This window comes from Scyliorhinus torazame, chromosome 18 (genome assembly GCF_047496885.1).
Source record: "Scyliorhinus torazame isolate Kashiwa2021f chromosome 18, sScyTor2.1, whole genome shotgun sequence".
NCBI classification, from domain to species: domain Eukaryota; kingdom Metazoa; phylum Chordata; class Chondrichthyes; order Carcharhiniformes; family Scyliorhinidae; genus Scyliorhinus; species Scyliorhinus torazame.
In genome coordinates, this window is record NC_092724.1 from 104480860 (window position 1) to 104496569 (window position 15710).

At 47.4% G+C, this 15710-nt stretch overlaps 1 protein-coding gene across 9 annotated transcripts in view; it reads right to left on the bottom strand.

The window, feature by feature from the left end:
- Window positions 1-15710, bottom strand: part of myocd (myocardin) — a 303397-nt gene that overhangs the window by 18777 nt on the left and 268910 nt on the right. For 7 of the 9 annotated variants that reach the window (XR_011936178.1, XR_011936177.1, XM_072483120.1 and 4 more), the window contains 4 exons: window positions 10485-11531; window positions 7786-7881; window positions 4081-4209; window positions 2560-2635 (listed from right to left, as the gene is read on the bottom strand). Coding sequence is in view for 7 of the 9 variants with exons in the window: in XM_072483120.1 (XP_072339221.1) it covers window positions 2560-2635; window positions 4081-4209; window positions 7786-7881; window positions 10485-11531 (1348 nt within the window). In the remaining 2 variants the exon portion in view is untranslated. The remainder of the gene's footprint in view (window positions 1-2559; window positions 2636-4080; window positions 4210-7785; window positions 7882-10484; window positions 11532-15710) is intronic. The other 2 variants (XM_072483122.1, XM_072483116.1) reach the window with 1 other exon arrangement.

Genomic DNA, 15710 nt, shown 5'->3' on the forward strand with positions numbered 1-15710 from the left:
AGGTGGTGAGAGAGAAGGCAGCTCTGTGAGAAGGAGTTGATTTTAGAAGGCTAGAGAGGGAACATCTCTCTCAGCTTTGCTCGAACAAAAGCCATAAAATGGAGTAATAGTTAAGAAAACAAGTACAGAGATCTGGAGGCCAGGTAATTAAGGAAACAAGAGGAATGAAGAGAAGTTTACGAGAAGTCGGGAGTTAAGTGAACAGAGACCGAGGTATTGCTCAGAAGAATTCAAGGAAGAGTAAACAAAGCATTCTGAGTTAAAGAGACAATTGCAGTAACTAGATTTAAAGTGGGACAACAGACCTCAGAGGTAGATGAAACATTTGATGTCATTTTAATACAGCCTGGGGATCGAGAGTTAAAGCAATTGTGAGCAGTTTGCACACAAATTCTCTGTTGCGCCGGCAGCGCTTCCATGCTTGGAAATTCCCCGTGGCATGGGGATGCCCACAATGGGAAACCCATATTGGCCAGTTGTCATGATGGAGAATCCCTCCGCCGATCAGGGCATGCTGCACCAGAAAACTGATGCGGCAGGACCGAGAATCCTGCCAAAGGTCTTTTGAGCCAGGGTCCCATTCCAAAATCTTCCCGACCTGGTATAACATCAACTGGGATTCTAACACAGAATAAATTTGATGAGGCGCCACATCAAATGTTATTGTGGAAAATAAAAGCTCATGGTTTTGGGACAACATATTGGCATGGATAGAAGATTGGCTGGCTAACAGGAAGCAGAGAGTAGGCATAAATGGGTCTTTTTCAGGTTGGTAAGAGGTAATGAATAGTGTGTCACAGTGGTCAGTGCTGGGGCCTCAATTGTTTACCTTTCATATCAATGACTTGGGTGAATGGAAGCGATGGTTGCCAGATTTGCTGACAACACAAAGATGGGTCTTTGTCAAAGCTTAGACATTTCTTTTGTGCTTACCTTTGAAGTTGATGACAGTTCTATAAATATTATAATAATTAAGCATTTTCTATAACTCGTTATGAAATATTATACATGTATTAAATGTATTCAATCTTATTCATGGAAATGCACAATTTCAATCTTGCGCTCACTGAGATGAAGGAGGAAGTCCCACACAGCCCGTGCACTAGCCAAGGCTGCCTATCACAGGTGTACAGTATTGGCCACCTTATTTAAGGAAGGGTGTAAATATGTTGAAAGCAGGCCAGAGAAGATTTATTAGGCTAACACTTGGAAGGTTGTTTTATGAAGAAAGATTGGTCAGACTAAAGTTGGAGTTTAGAAGAGTAAGAGGTGATTTGATTGAAACATAAGGGGCGGGATTCTCCACTCCCGCGCCGAAGTGGCCGCGCCGTCGTGAACGCTGTCGAGGTTCACGACGGCGCGAAACAGCCCCGATCCCGACCGATTCAGGTCCTGACAATGGACCAGGATCGGGGCCGCGTCATCTACACCGCACCAGGCCTTGTCGCCCGCGTAAAGGCGGCGCCGCATAGATGACGCGGCCGGCGCCGCATAACGGGCGTCATCCGCGCATGCGCGGGTTGGCCGGCACCAACCCGCGCATGCGTGGTTGCCGTCCTCTCTAACTCCGCCCCGCAAGAAGATGTCTGAAGGATCTTGCGGGGCCGCGGAAGGAAGGAGGTCCTCCTTCAGAGAGGACGGCCCGACGATCGGTGGGCACCGATCGCGGGCCACCCCACATTTGAGGTACCCCCAGTGCAGGATCCGCCCTCGCCCCCCCGCAGGCCGCCCCCCCCCCAGCGTTCACATACCGCTCACGACGGCAGCGACCAGGTGTGGACGGCGCCGGGGGGAACCCGCCGTTTTGGCCTGGCCAAAATGGCGATTCTCCGGCCTGCGAAACTCGACCGGGCCTTTCCTGCCGCTTGCAAGAATTGCGGGAGAGCGTCGGACCGGCGTCCCGGGAAATTTTGGCGGCCCAGGCGATTCTCCCAACCGGCGCGGGAGTGGAGAATCCGCCCAAGGTTCTGAGATGTCTTTGATTGGTTGGATGTGGAGAGGATGTTTCCTCTTGTGGGGGAACTAGAGAAAGGGTGTCGCCCATTTAAAACTGAGATGAGGCAAGGAAGTTTCTCTCAGAGGGTCGTGAGTCTTTGAATAACATTAAGGCAGAGGTGGATATATTCTTGGTAAGCAAGGGGGTGGTAAGTTTTTTCAGAAAGGATGCAAGTTTGAGGTTACAGGTCAACCATGATATTATATGGTGCAGCAGGCTAGAGGGCCAAATGGGTGAGTGAGTATGCATGTACATTTGTTTACACTTGTATCACAATGATGTTAAGGTGTACAACGCTGTTCTGTAATGAGGGCTGTTGAAACTCCCACATTTGGTGTGACACCCCCAGCAAGGGTAAACAAATATTCCAAATTATGCCACTCTTTATCTTGAAGTAAGAAGAAGGAAGAAAGATTTATTACACCAGTTGCCCATTATTCAATCAGAAGCCCTTAACCTTTTCATGAGAAACATCACATTTTAGACATTAGCCAAATTTTACAACAGAGAAAAGGCTGTTCGTGCTCTATAACTGAATAATTTTAGTACATCCATTGTCTCACCTCCACTCTCAATAAGCACGTCGAGTAGATCATCCATCTGGTTTCTAGACATTTGCTGCAGATATACAAGGTTAAACTACATAAAGTAAGTCTCAACCAAATGGAAAGCTTAAAAGCAAGTCATCTGATAGTCACCAGAATATAGAACTGACAAATCGATTTTAAAAGAAGCTTGTGGTCATACAAACTATTAAAAATCATCATCTCTGAACTTTCCAAAGCCAGTATAATATGTAAAACTTAAAAAGCACCATTAGCGTAGTGCAATTATCTAAAAAAAAGTTGAAATGATACTTTCATATTGATCAATGAGTATTTTTAAGGAAGAGATCGATTAATTCTTGACTAACAAGGGGGTCAAAGGTTATTGGAGGTAGGCAGGATGTGGAGTTCAGGCCACAATCAGGTCAGCAATTATATTATTTAATGGCAGACCAGGCTTGAGTGGTCTACTGAATGGTCTACTCCTGTGTCTAATTTGTATATTTGTATGCATCATATCACTATTTCAAATGTAACAAATTATCATTTGACACACCTGATTGATAGAAATAACTGTCAATATCAAAATCAATAGAATTTTCAAAATGCAGTTCTCCCCAAAGGTTTGTGATAATAATATTGAATTACTAATAATAAACATCTACAAAAATTGAAAATCTTTAAAAGAATCAATCACCAAATTAAGAAAAACATGTAGGGCCCGATTGAACACCCTCGTTGTACCCGACTCGGGACCCGTCAAGGCTGTTAAATCTCGTGAGATCTAATGAGATCTCGCGATCGAGATCTCGCGATCTGGATCTCGCCCTCACTGGATGGGATCCAGATTTGCTTATTTAAGTGGGCAGTTAGGCTTGCTTAAGTATGTCGTCGCCAGATTCTTCCAAAGCCTGGGATTGAACGCCCACGCCTAGGATACCTCGTCAAAGAGACATTTAGCACTGGTCCACATAAACGTGGACCAGGCGTAACGGCACCTTGGGGGGAGGGTGGATCTCTTAGGCCATCAGAGGCCCACGGTTGGTCGGGCCATGAGCAGGGTGGCACTCCCACTGCCAGGGTGCCTGGTTGGCACTGCCAGGCATACTGGGGCATAGCCAGTGTGCCAGGCTGACAGTGGCAAGAGCCTGGGCGTGCCCGTATGAAGTGGGGTGAGGGGGCTCGAGGACCCCCGAGAAAGTTGGAGCATTGGGGGTGTCTGGGTCCAGAGATTGGGACGGCATTTAAAAATGGGTGCAAGAAATGAAGGTAAATGGGGCCTCGGTGGGGCATTGGAAACACCCCACTAAACCCTCCAAAAAACAGGACTCTTTTTTTCCCGTTAAATCATATCCGAAGTGTGAAAAACTACAACCATTCAATGCCTCCGACTGGGTCACAGATGATTTGACAGATACTGCGAGCCATTTGACTGAGTGCACAGGAGTGGTTCACTGCCACCTGAATGCTGCAGACAAGTTTAGCCTATTAGAAATAAATGCTCATGCTATCTAATGGTGATGTTAAATTATTTCTCACCTGTTTCACTGCATCTTCATAAGAAGGAGGTTGTTTGACCTTGCTTAGGGTTGAGTTTGAATTACAGAAAGAAGTAGTACTCTTGACAAATTTTTGACCAACTTGATTTGCAGAGTTTGGGACACTCATCTGAATAAAAAGACCAAGCAGATGGGCACAATTATTAACAAATATTATTGGCTACTTATGCTGAAGTTTTTAAACAAGTTTACATGTTACTGAGGCCACATTATACAATCTGAGAGCTGCCGAGCTCAGAGTGATTGGCGGGGTGGCACCTCTCCGTCCATCTATCTCACAGCAGGCATCCATTTCACCAAGGTGCTCTTTGTTCATCCGTCAACTATTGCCCCAGAGTCAGAGGAAATCAATACCCTGAATTCACAAATTGCTTACATTTCCAGCAAGTTAGGCATTGGAAAAAAAAAAGAATTTTTAAATAATAATCTTTATTGTCGCAAGTAGGCTTACAATAACACTGAAATGAAGTTACTGTGAAAAGCCCCTAATCACCACATTCCGGCGCTTGTTCGGGTACACTGAGGGAGAATGTCCAAATTACCTACTTTCGGGACTTGTGGGAGGAAACTGGAGCACCCGTAGGAAACCCATGCAGACACAGGGAGGACGTGCAGACGCTGCACAGACAGTGACCCAAGATAGGAATTGAAACTGGGATCCCGGAGCTGCAAAGCAACAGTGCTAACCACTGTGCTGCCGTGCCATCCTATTTTAGGAGCTTTAATTTAAGAGCTGGGGCGGGATTCTCCGACTCTCCGAAGGGTGAAAAGTTGGCGGGGTGTCAATTGCGCCACCCGCCTCGGAGAATGGCAGGGGCGGGCGCGAGACATTGGACTCCGGGGCTGTCCATATTCTCCCGGCCGGATTGGCCGAGGTCCCGCCGGGTCACGTCGGCGTAAATCAAAACACCTTTTTAACGGCGCCAACCAGTGTTGATGGTTGACGCCATCCAGCGTGGAGGGAGGTCACAGTCTAGGGGGTGGCCACAGGAGAGGTGATGGTGTGGCCGCAGTCTGCGTGTGTTGGGGAGAGGTGTGTGTGGGTGTGTGCGCGGCGGGGGGAGGGGGTGGGTGAGTGCTGGCGAGGGGGACGATGGGATAGTGCCGGGTACGGGGGGATGTGTGCCGGGGAATGAGTGCCGGGGGGGGGGGGGGGAAATGAGTGCCGGGGACGGGGGGGATGAGTGCTGGGGGGGTGGGGATGAGTGCCGGGTATGAGGGGGATAGTGCCGGGGCCGGGTGACTGCCGGGTACCGGGGGGATGAGTGCCGGGGACGGGGGGGTGAATGCCGAGGTGCCAGCGAGGGGGGGGGGGGGGGGTGAGTGCCGGCGAGGGGGGGGGGGGGGGTGAGTGCCGGCGAGGGGGGGGGTGAGTGCCGGCGAGGGGGGGTGAGTGCCGGCGAGGGGGGGGTGAGTGCCGTCGAGGGGGGGGGGGGGGGTGAGTGCCGGCAGGGGGGGGGGGGTGAATGCCGGCGGGGGGAGGGGGTGAGTGCCGGCGAGGGGGACAGGTATATGAGTGCCGGGGACGGGGGTGCGAGGGCAAGGGAGATTGACCGCCTGGCCAGGTGCCATCCTCCAACACTCGTGCCCATGCAGTCCATGCCACCTGGCTGGGGGAGGGGGGGTACGGACAATGATGACATGTTGTCGTTCCTCCCCCCCTCCCCCACAGGCCGCCAAGTTTTCTGATCAGCCAGCGATGTTGGCCGCCGTGGCGGCAGCCGCTATTCTCCATGTTGCCCTGGAGGAGGAGGAGGAGCGTGCCAGAGAGGCGGCGCAGGCTGCCGCAGAGGAGCAGGCCGCAGAGGGGCAGGCGGCAGCCGCCCAGGCTGGAGGAACACCCGCCAGACAGGACGAGGAGGAGGAGGAGCACCTAGTGGAGGAGGAACACGGGGAGAGGGAGGAGGACGTCGCAGCGCCACGGCAACGGAGGCCCCGGTTGTTGCACCAGGACCTTACAGACCGGGAATGCAGGAGGAGACTCCGGATGAGCCGGGAAACCGTGGCACACATCTGCCACCTGCTGGCACACCTGGCACCGCGTGGCACTGGGGGGAGGGGGACCCTCTCCCCGTGTCCGTCAAGGTTACGGTGGCCCTGAACTTTTATGCCAGGATGGATGCCTCGACATTTGCTCCTGCGATACACAATAAAGCATGCATGGTTAGACATGCAGGCAGTGATCAGGTTATATGGGGGAGGGGGGCTATGGGGGAGGGGGGATGTGGGGACGGGCTGTCGGTGGCACACTTGCTGGTGGGCCCCCGACCTCTGCATCGGCAACCTCCCGGTCCTCAGGTCCGCCAGCCAGTTCCAGGGCCCTTTCCTCAGGTACGGTGAGTGGCCTCTCATCAGCTGGGCTCCCTCCAGTCTTCTCATGCTCCCTATTGTTGTGCGCGCGCTTCTCCTGTGGTGGGCAGGTGGGTGGCAGGGGTAAAGGGCAACAGTGTTAGACAGGTATATGAATGCACGCCATCGGTTGCGTGTATAGTGCAGAGGTTAGGGTTGGTTTCACCTGGCGGTGTGCCACACATCAGGCAGGAGGGGGGGGGGGGGGGGGGGGGGACACACTCACCCTGGCTGCCCTGACGAGGTTGTTCACCTTCTGGTGGCACTGGGTGCCTGTCTGTGGTGTCAGAGCAACAGCGCTGACGGCCTCTGCCACCTCCCTCCACAGACGCTGCCTGAGGCGTGGGGCGACCCTGCGGCCGTGTCCGGGGTACAGGGACTCCCTCCTCTCCTCCACTGCGTCCAGGAGCGCCTCGATGTCGCGGTCCTGGAACCTCGGGGCTGCGCGGCGGGCGGCCACCTTTTCGGGTCTCCCGGGGTTGGGGGGGGGCGCGTCTTTTGAGCCGTCACGCCATGCGGCGTCAATCCGTCACCGTCCACGTCGGGTGACGCCGTCACGAATGGCGTCACGCCGCTGCTAGCCCATTCGGGGCCGGAGAATTTGCATTGTTTGGGGGGGGGCCCGACGCCAGTGTGATCCGTGCCGTTTTTGGCACCGGGTCCCGGACATCGCGCCAGTTTTCGGAGAATCCCGCCCGTCTACTTTGGTTCTCCTACAACAGGAGAATATCAGCTTCTTGATAAAAATGGAAGACTGTGGCTTTGAAGATATGCTTACACTGCAACTTTAGCTCCAGAGTTAAAGTAATGAGAATAAATCTGGGCTGAAGGTTTGAAGTGCTTCAAGAGAGAAGTGACAATAGGAAGGGTTATAGTGGATGGTGGGGTGGGATGGGTGCAACTGAAAGGTGGAAGTGTGGGAATAAGAGGTGGGAGTGATGAAGGTGGCAGGACAGTCCTTTGTGGTGTAGAGGTTATATTCAACTCCCCAGCCTCCAATATACAAGTGGTCGGTGCTCATTTGGATGGGGCACAGAGCCAAAGCTCAATCTAAAGCTAAAGCTGGCACATTGTCCACTAATTAAAGCGGACAATGAAAATGCCAACCAATCCACTGTAGTTAACTTATTCAATCCACTGTAGTTACTTATTCGTATTTTGGAGGGGCAGGGTCAGTATTTCTCTTTTTCCAATGCCATAACAATAGAGATACACTTCTGTTCAACTTATCCCAGGCAGCATTGGTCATTAATGACACATCACGTTAATACTCGGGTTGATTTGAAAAATGTCCTGGAGTAGTTTCCTGGGTAATTAAGCTTTCAATAATGAATACCTTTCTGAGTATCTGCTGTCGTATTATGTGCTGTTGGAGCTGCTGCTGAAATTGCGGGCTGCCATTTTGATGCTGAGGCTCCTGTCCTTTTGTGGCCTACAGCAAAAAGGTGAAGATATTTAAAGTTATTGAAATAATATACTTTAATCTCTCAGATCTTTCAAGCTAAGACATTTAAATATGTATGCCCTATAAAATTTGACATCTGTAATATTTATCACTAAGTTACAAAGGTAAAGCCAGTTCCTACAGCTGAATTGACTGTTCCTCAGGTATTCTTCCTCTTTTTGAATAATTAATTGGTATCAATAGTGTTTTATATAAAAGCTTGTGTAATATATAATTATGGGCGGCACAGTTATGCGGTGGTTAGCACTGCTGCCTCACGGAGCCAAGGACCCGGGTTCAATCCCGGCCATGGGTCACAGTCCGTGTGGAGTTTGCACATTTTCCCTGTGCTCTGCGTGCGTCTTGAACCCACAACCCAAAAGATGTGCAGGGTAGGTGGATCGGCCACGCTAAATTGCCCCTCAATTGGAAAAAGAAATGACTGGATACTCTAAATTTATAAAAAATAAATAAATTATATATAATTATAATCTTAGCACAAGCATTAGCATTCAAACGTATGTTATTTTTCAACTAAATGATGAAAGCTTCAGAACCTTGCATGTTTCAGTGAAACCATAGAATCCCTACAGTGCCTTTGGCCCATTGATTCTGCACCGGCCCTCCGTAAGGGAGGAAATTGCGGGTCCCCTAACCGAGATATTTGAATCATCGGCAGCCACAGGTGAGGTGCCTGAAGATTGGAGAGTGGCGAATGTTGTGCCCTTGTTTAAGAAGGGCAGCAGGGAAAAGCCTGGGAACTACAGACCGGTGAGCCTAACATCTGTAGTAGGTAAGTTGCTAGAAGGTATTCTGAGAGACAGGATCTACAAGCATTTAGAGAGGCAAGGACTGATTCGGGGCAGTCAGCATGGCTTTGTGCGTGGAAAATCATGTCTCACAAATTTGATTGAGTTTTTTGAGGGAGTGACCAAGAAGGTAGATGAGGGCAGTGCAGTAGACGTTGTCTACATGGACTTTAGCAAAGCCTTTGACAAGGTACCGCATGGTAGGTTGTTGCAGAAGGTTAAAGCTCACGGGATCCAGGGTGAGGTTGCCAATTGGATTCAAAATTGGCTGGACGACAGAAGGCAGAGGGTGGTTGTAGAGGGTTGTTTTTCAAACTGGAGGCCTGTGACCAGTGGTGTGCCTCAGGGATCGGTGCTGGGTCCACTGTTATTTGTGATTTATATTAATGATTTGGATGAGAATTTAGGAGGCATGGTTAGTAAGTTTGCAGATGACACCAAGATTGGTGGCACAGTGGATAGTGAAGAAGGTTATCTAGGATTGCAACGGGATCTTGATCAATTAGGCCAGTGGGCCGACGAATGGCAGATGGAGTTTAATTTAGATAAATGTGAGGTGATGCATTTTGGCAGATCGAATCAGGCCAGGACCTACTCAGTTAATGGTATGGCGTTGGGGAGAGTTATAGAACAAAGAGATCTAGGAGTACAGGTTCATAGCTCCTTGAAGGTGGAGTCGCAGGTGGACAGGGTGGTGAAGAAGGCATTCGGCATGCTTGGTTTCATTGGTCAGAACATTGAATACAGGAGTTGGGACGTCTTGTTGAAGTTGTACAAGACATTGGTACGGCCACACTTGGAATACTGTGTGCAGTTCTGGTCACCCTATTATAGAAAGGATATTATTAAACTAGAAAGAGTGCAGAAAAGATTTACTAGGATGTTGCCGGGACTTGATGGTTTGAGTTATAAGGAGAGGCTGGATAGACTGGGACTTTTTTCCCTGGAGCGTAGGAGGCTTAGGGGTGATCTTATAGAGGTCTATAAAATAATGAGGGGCATAGATAAGGTAGATAGTCAACATCTTTTCCCAAAGGTAGGGGAGTCTAAAACTAGAGGGCATAGGTTTAAGGTGAGAGGGGAGAGATTCAGAAGGGCCCAGAGGGGCAATTTCTTCACTCAGAGGGTAGTGAGTGTCTGGAATGGGCTGCCAGAGGTAGTAGTAGAGGCGGGTACAATTGTGTCTTTCAAAAAGCATTTAGATAGTTACATGGGTAAGATGGGTATAGAGGGTTATGGGCCAAGTGCAGGCAACTGGGACTAGCTTAATGGTAAAAACTGGGCGGCATGGACTGGTTGGGCCGAAGGACCTGTTTCCATGCTGTAAACTTCTATGATTCTATGATTCTAAGAGCAGGCCAATCCTCTCATCTCAGCAATCAATCTGGTGAGCATTAGTTACATTTCGTCCATGCAAGCATATCCTTCCTCAGATATAGCTACATTGCTCCATCAAGCCCCTGCAGGGCAGGTATAGTATCGTGAATTAGGTGCAGGGTAAAGCTTCATCTACATTATCCAATCAAACATATCCATTTTAGGGGATTTTAGTGTCCTAGCAATTGAATGATGTGTGCACTTCCAATTGAGCCCATTGAAATGACTGACTATGTTTTAAACTATGCCATTGTAATCGATGACTGTGATAATGGAAAACGGTTACCGGTGTTTGGCCAGTGCGGATGCTTGCCCGTCACCATCTTGGGCATTGCGAGACAGGAACTCTTCCAATATATCAAAACTACAAAATACTCAGGGATTCACAGCAGTTTTGACCTTTACCTGTATCTTGAGCTGACTGTTGCAAGCCGGAATGGACTGAAGCTGATGGGGTGAAACACTGCGTGCATCTCCATTTTGGGGGGCGGGTGACACCGGCAGAAGGAAATGGTTGTTTGGAGACGGAGGATGGCTGACATGTTGAGGACTACCGGCTAGGCCTCCCAATGGAGAATGCTGAGGTGAGCACTGTGGACTCAGGAACGGCGGCGACCTCACAGCATTGTGTTCCGCAGTTTCCACACATGTCTGACTGTTCACGATGCCTGATTTCTGTGGTGCACTGGATGTGTTTGAACTGTCTGTGGAACTGCTGCTAGATGTGGAAGAGAACATTGGTGCTGCACTCCTATCATTCAGCTGTTGGGCTGCAAATGGACAACTGGACATCAGGTTTTCCTGTTTAACGGACACACTGAAGAGCTGCTGTGAAGGAGCCTGTGGGTTGTGCTGATTATTCCTTTTCTGTTTCTGAAGCTGGAACTTCAGTTCTTCCACCTGCTTCTGCTCCAGGTGAAGTTTCCAGGTCAGTTCGTCGATAACTTTCTGCTTTTCCATGAGCATTTTGTCCTTTTGGGTGTCAAAGCCTTCCAGCTCCACCTGTACGCTGACTCCGCTCACATTACTCATCAGGCTGTCTTCGGCACTTAGATGAACTGGTGAAGGCTGTAGGCCAAGCTGTGGCGAAGGCACAGGCACATCGCTAAAGGTGTCGGGCAGCCCGCTCAAGTCGGATCCGGTTACAGAGAGGTCAGACGACGCTGGAGATATGGGCGGAGTTGAACTGGTGCTGCCAAACTGATAAAATCCATTTGGCAGCACAGTGGGGGTGGTCTGAGTCTGAAAGCCTGACAGAGCAGTCACAGGCGTCATCGGGAACATCACAGTTGCCATCTCACCGACAGAACCGGACAAGCTTGTGCTGGTACTGCTGGTCGGCAGGCTGCTGCCCTTGGAGTCTTGGAAAGGTTTCAGCCTCTTCATGAGGGCGGTTTTTGTGCCGGACACCGGAAGGCCTCGTATCCTCAACTGTTGCCTCAACTCCGATACCTGTGTGGTGGGAAAAAAAACCCGAAACTGTACTTGTAGACAGTACAAATAAAAAGCATATCCGGTTACCCTGCTGATTTAGAAAATATCTGATTCAAAAAGAAAGAAAGCAAACATCAAATTTACATTTCAAAACCTCAGGCTGTTAAAGATCCTTTACACCTAACAAAGTACTTTTGAAATGTAGACACATTGGTTTGTGAAAGAAAAGTCTGCATGTATATAACAGTTTAACCCACCTGTGGGAACCTTCTCAACGTTTACACAAACTACTTTGGAAGTGATAACGTAGGAGAAGATGAGAGATGACAGCGAATTTGCTCAGATTAGTGTCCCGCATGTTAAGTAATGGGTTAAGAGACATTGCAATGAGTTGTCTCATTTATGTTACGTATCCATTAATTGACACTGATATGTAAAAGGACTTCAGGCGGCCTGTGTCAGGTGGTGTGTTGTTAAGAGTTTTGTGCAGAGGCTGTGGAAGTGAAATAAATGGTGTTTGGTGAAAAGGAACAAGAACTTTAGACTCTTCATTTCACAGCAACTAAAATGTCTAACAATGGTAGCTGAGGATGGTTGCTGTGCAAATGTGAAGGTTTGAAAGATACAACTTTTCCTGATCAAACCAAGGAGTGAGTGAGAAGGAAAAAAAAAAAGATACATGGCTGAACCCAGGATAAAGATGGCTGGATATGACTATCCTCCCTTATTTTCTGAAAGGGAATCGTACGACCAATGGAGAAGTGCAGTAGTTATGTGGACTAAAGTAACTGCTTTGGGAAAGAGAAAACAAGGTATGGCATTGGCTCTTTCTCTACCATATGGCAGTAAAATCCGAAACAAAGTGTGTTCTGAGCTGGAATTGGAAGAGTTAGACTCAGAAGAAGGTCTGGAGACTTTATTACATTATATGGATAAGATTTATAAGAAAGATGACTTGTTAAGTGCGTATGAAGCATGGTCGGATTTTGATAAGTTCCGGAAAATGGAGGATATCTCCATGGAAGACTCTATAATGGAATTTGGAAGACTATATAAAAGGCTGCAGAAACACAATCTGGAATTTCCACAGTCTGTGTTGGCCTTTAAATTACTTGACTGTGCTAGCTTGAGCAACATGGATAGGCTCCTGGTTTTGACAGGTGTTCAGTTTACTGATAAGGATACCTTATTCGAACAGATGACAAAAGCTTTACAAAGGTTTCTGGGGAAACATTCGATTCCGATGGCTCTGATGACCCAAATAGGCCAGCCTGCAATAAGGCAGAATATGGAAGATACACTAGTAACAGGATGGTGAAATCGTATGGCTCCGAACAGGGCTCAAGACTATAGACGGAGACCGAGACAAGGAAATTATGAAGACAGAAACCCAGTTAGAACCTACAATAGGAAGATGAACCCCAGAAATGCACGGGGCATGATAAATCGATGTTTTCGATGTGACTCTCAATACCATTATGCTTTCAACTGTCCAACTCGTTATGATAGTGTTTGAAGCGACACATGACACGGAAGAGTCAGAAGAGGAAAAAGATAGTGACCAGAAAGAAGGCATTGTCCTATTGACAAGCAGTTTTACGCCGGTAATGAGGGTGTTGGTTGCAGAATCCTTCAACTGTACTGTATTGGACAGTGGCTGCACATCTTGTGTGTGTGGAATTGACTGGTTAAAATGTTACCTGGACTCTTTGAATGCTGAAAATCGTAACAAGGTTAAGGAATTTGAAAGTTCCACAAGTTTCAGGTTTGGGGATAATACCTTGCAATATTGCCGGAGTGAATCATTTCATTAGCACGGATGTTGTATCAAGTTGCTTCTGAGCAGACCATCGATGAAGAAAGCACACATGAAACTGGATATGGAACTGGATTAGGCAACAGTTTTTGGAAAGACTGTGCACTTACAGTTTACACAGTCGGGACACTATTGTATTCCATTACTGACAAATAATTTTTCAAGTAGAGTGGTTAAGGATGTGTTAATGGCAGTTGAAAATGGGATATTAGCTGATAAAAAGCTTGTGGTATTAAAACTGCATAGGCAATTTGCACATCCGTCTCCTCGGAGGCTGAAAAATTTATTAAAGGATGCAGGGGTAAGGGATGATGACTATACTAAACTGATAGAACAGGTTAGTGACCGCTGTGAAGTTTGTAGGAAGTACAGAAGGACACCAGCATGACCGATAGTAACCCTACCTTTGGTCAGGGATTTTAATGACATTGTGGCCATGGACCTTAAGATCTGGGATAAAGCAAATAATATATTTATTTTGCATTTTGTAGATTTAGCAACCAGATTTAGTCAATCAACGATTGTACGAAGTAAAGAAAAGAGAGTAATTCTGGATCAAATCGTGGAAAAATGGATAGGGACAGGAATGGGTCCACCGGCAAAATTCCTTATGGACAATGGGGGTGAATTTGCTAATGATGAGTTTAGGGATATGTGTGAAAACATGAATATCAGAGTTATGAATACAGCTGCAGAAAGCCCATTTAGTAATAGTGTCTGTGAAAGAAATCATGCTGTCATCGATGACATGCTTCGGAAAATTTTGGCAGATCGACCAAATTGCAGGCTAAATTCAACTTTAGCATGGGCAGTACATGCAAAGAATTCATTGCAGATGGTTGGGGGCTATAGGCCTTATCAATCAGTGTTTGGTAGAAATCCTAAAATTCCATCCATTTTAGATGACCAGCCTCCAGCTTGGGAGGGGACTACAATTAGCTCTGGTTTTGATGAACATTTAAATGTATTACATAACAGTAGAAAAGCTTTTTTGGAAGCAGAAGTCTGAAAGAATTCGCAGAGCTTTAAGACATAACGTACGGCCACCTGATGCCGTTTTTCAGCAAGGAGGCAAGGTATACTATAAGAGAGACAATTCTAATGAATGGAAAGGCCCAGGGAAGGTCATAGGCATAGATGGCAAAACAATTATTTTGCACCATGGCAATCAAACTGTTCGGGTCCATTCGTCAAGGATAATGGGTACAGATTACAAATTTTCAAATTTAGACAGAGCAGACAGACATGACGAGGAACCAGTCATCTGGTACGCATGTGTTACAGAACTATGAGGACCAATTAACGGATATAGACAGGGTTTCTGTGGAGGAACACAACACTTCTGGTGAATTAAAACAGGCCATTTTTCCGAAAGGGCAACTGCCAAATGTTGGTACAAAAGTGACATACTTGCCTGAAGGGTCTAGTCAATGGAAGGATGCAACTGTTATTAGTAGAGCAGGGAAGGCCACTGGAAAGTATAAACATTGGTTGAATGTACACAATTCAGGAGAGGAGTCAAGACAATGGATTGCGAAAACGAAGTTCAAAAATGGAGGGCACAGAAACGCAGTGCCAGTTCAGATAGTACATCGGATAGTGAACAGGGAGAGGGGGCGTAGTTTATCAAGATCTCGGAACATAAGTAAGACTACAAATACTAATAGGAGTAGAAGCCCACATGCACGTGAGATTTTGATGGCTTCAAATAAATTAGATGAAAAAGTTATCAAAGAAGCTAAACAGCAAGAATTGCATAGTTGGAGTGAATTTGGGGTATACACGGAAGAACCGGATAGGGGATAAAGAGCTCTATCCCACAGATGGATTTGCACGGAAAATGTTCTTCCGGATGGAACTTATAAGGCAAAGGCCAGGCTCGTGGCAAGGGGGTTTGAAGAAAACTTAGAAGATCAGGATTTAAGGGTCGATTCACCTACAGCAGGAAAGGTTATTTTAAAGATCTTCTTGGCTCTATTAGCCACAAAGGCATGGGAATGCAAATCTATAGATATAAAAGCTGCCTTTTTGCAGGGGCATCAGCTCCAGAGAGACATTTTTCTCCGTCCTCCTACAGAAGCAGCTAACACAGAAGGGGTACTCTGGAAGTTGAACAAATGTGTATATGGATTAAATGATGCATCTAGAGTCTGGTATTTTTCGGTAAGGTCAGTTTTGTTAAAGTTAGGCTGTTGCCAGTTGAAAGCAGATCCTGCAGTGTATTACTGGCACTATAAAGGAAATCTTTCTGGCATTTTTATGATGCATGTCAATGATTTTTGTGGGGTGGGACTAGTGATTTTGAAGCTATTGTAATCTCTGGTTTGAGGAAACAATTCAGGGTTGGAAGTCAGGTTTCCGGTGCATTTAAATATATTGGA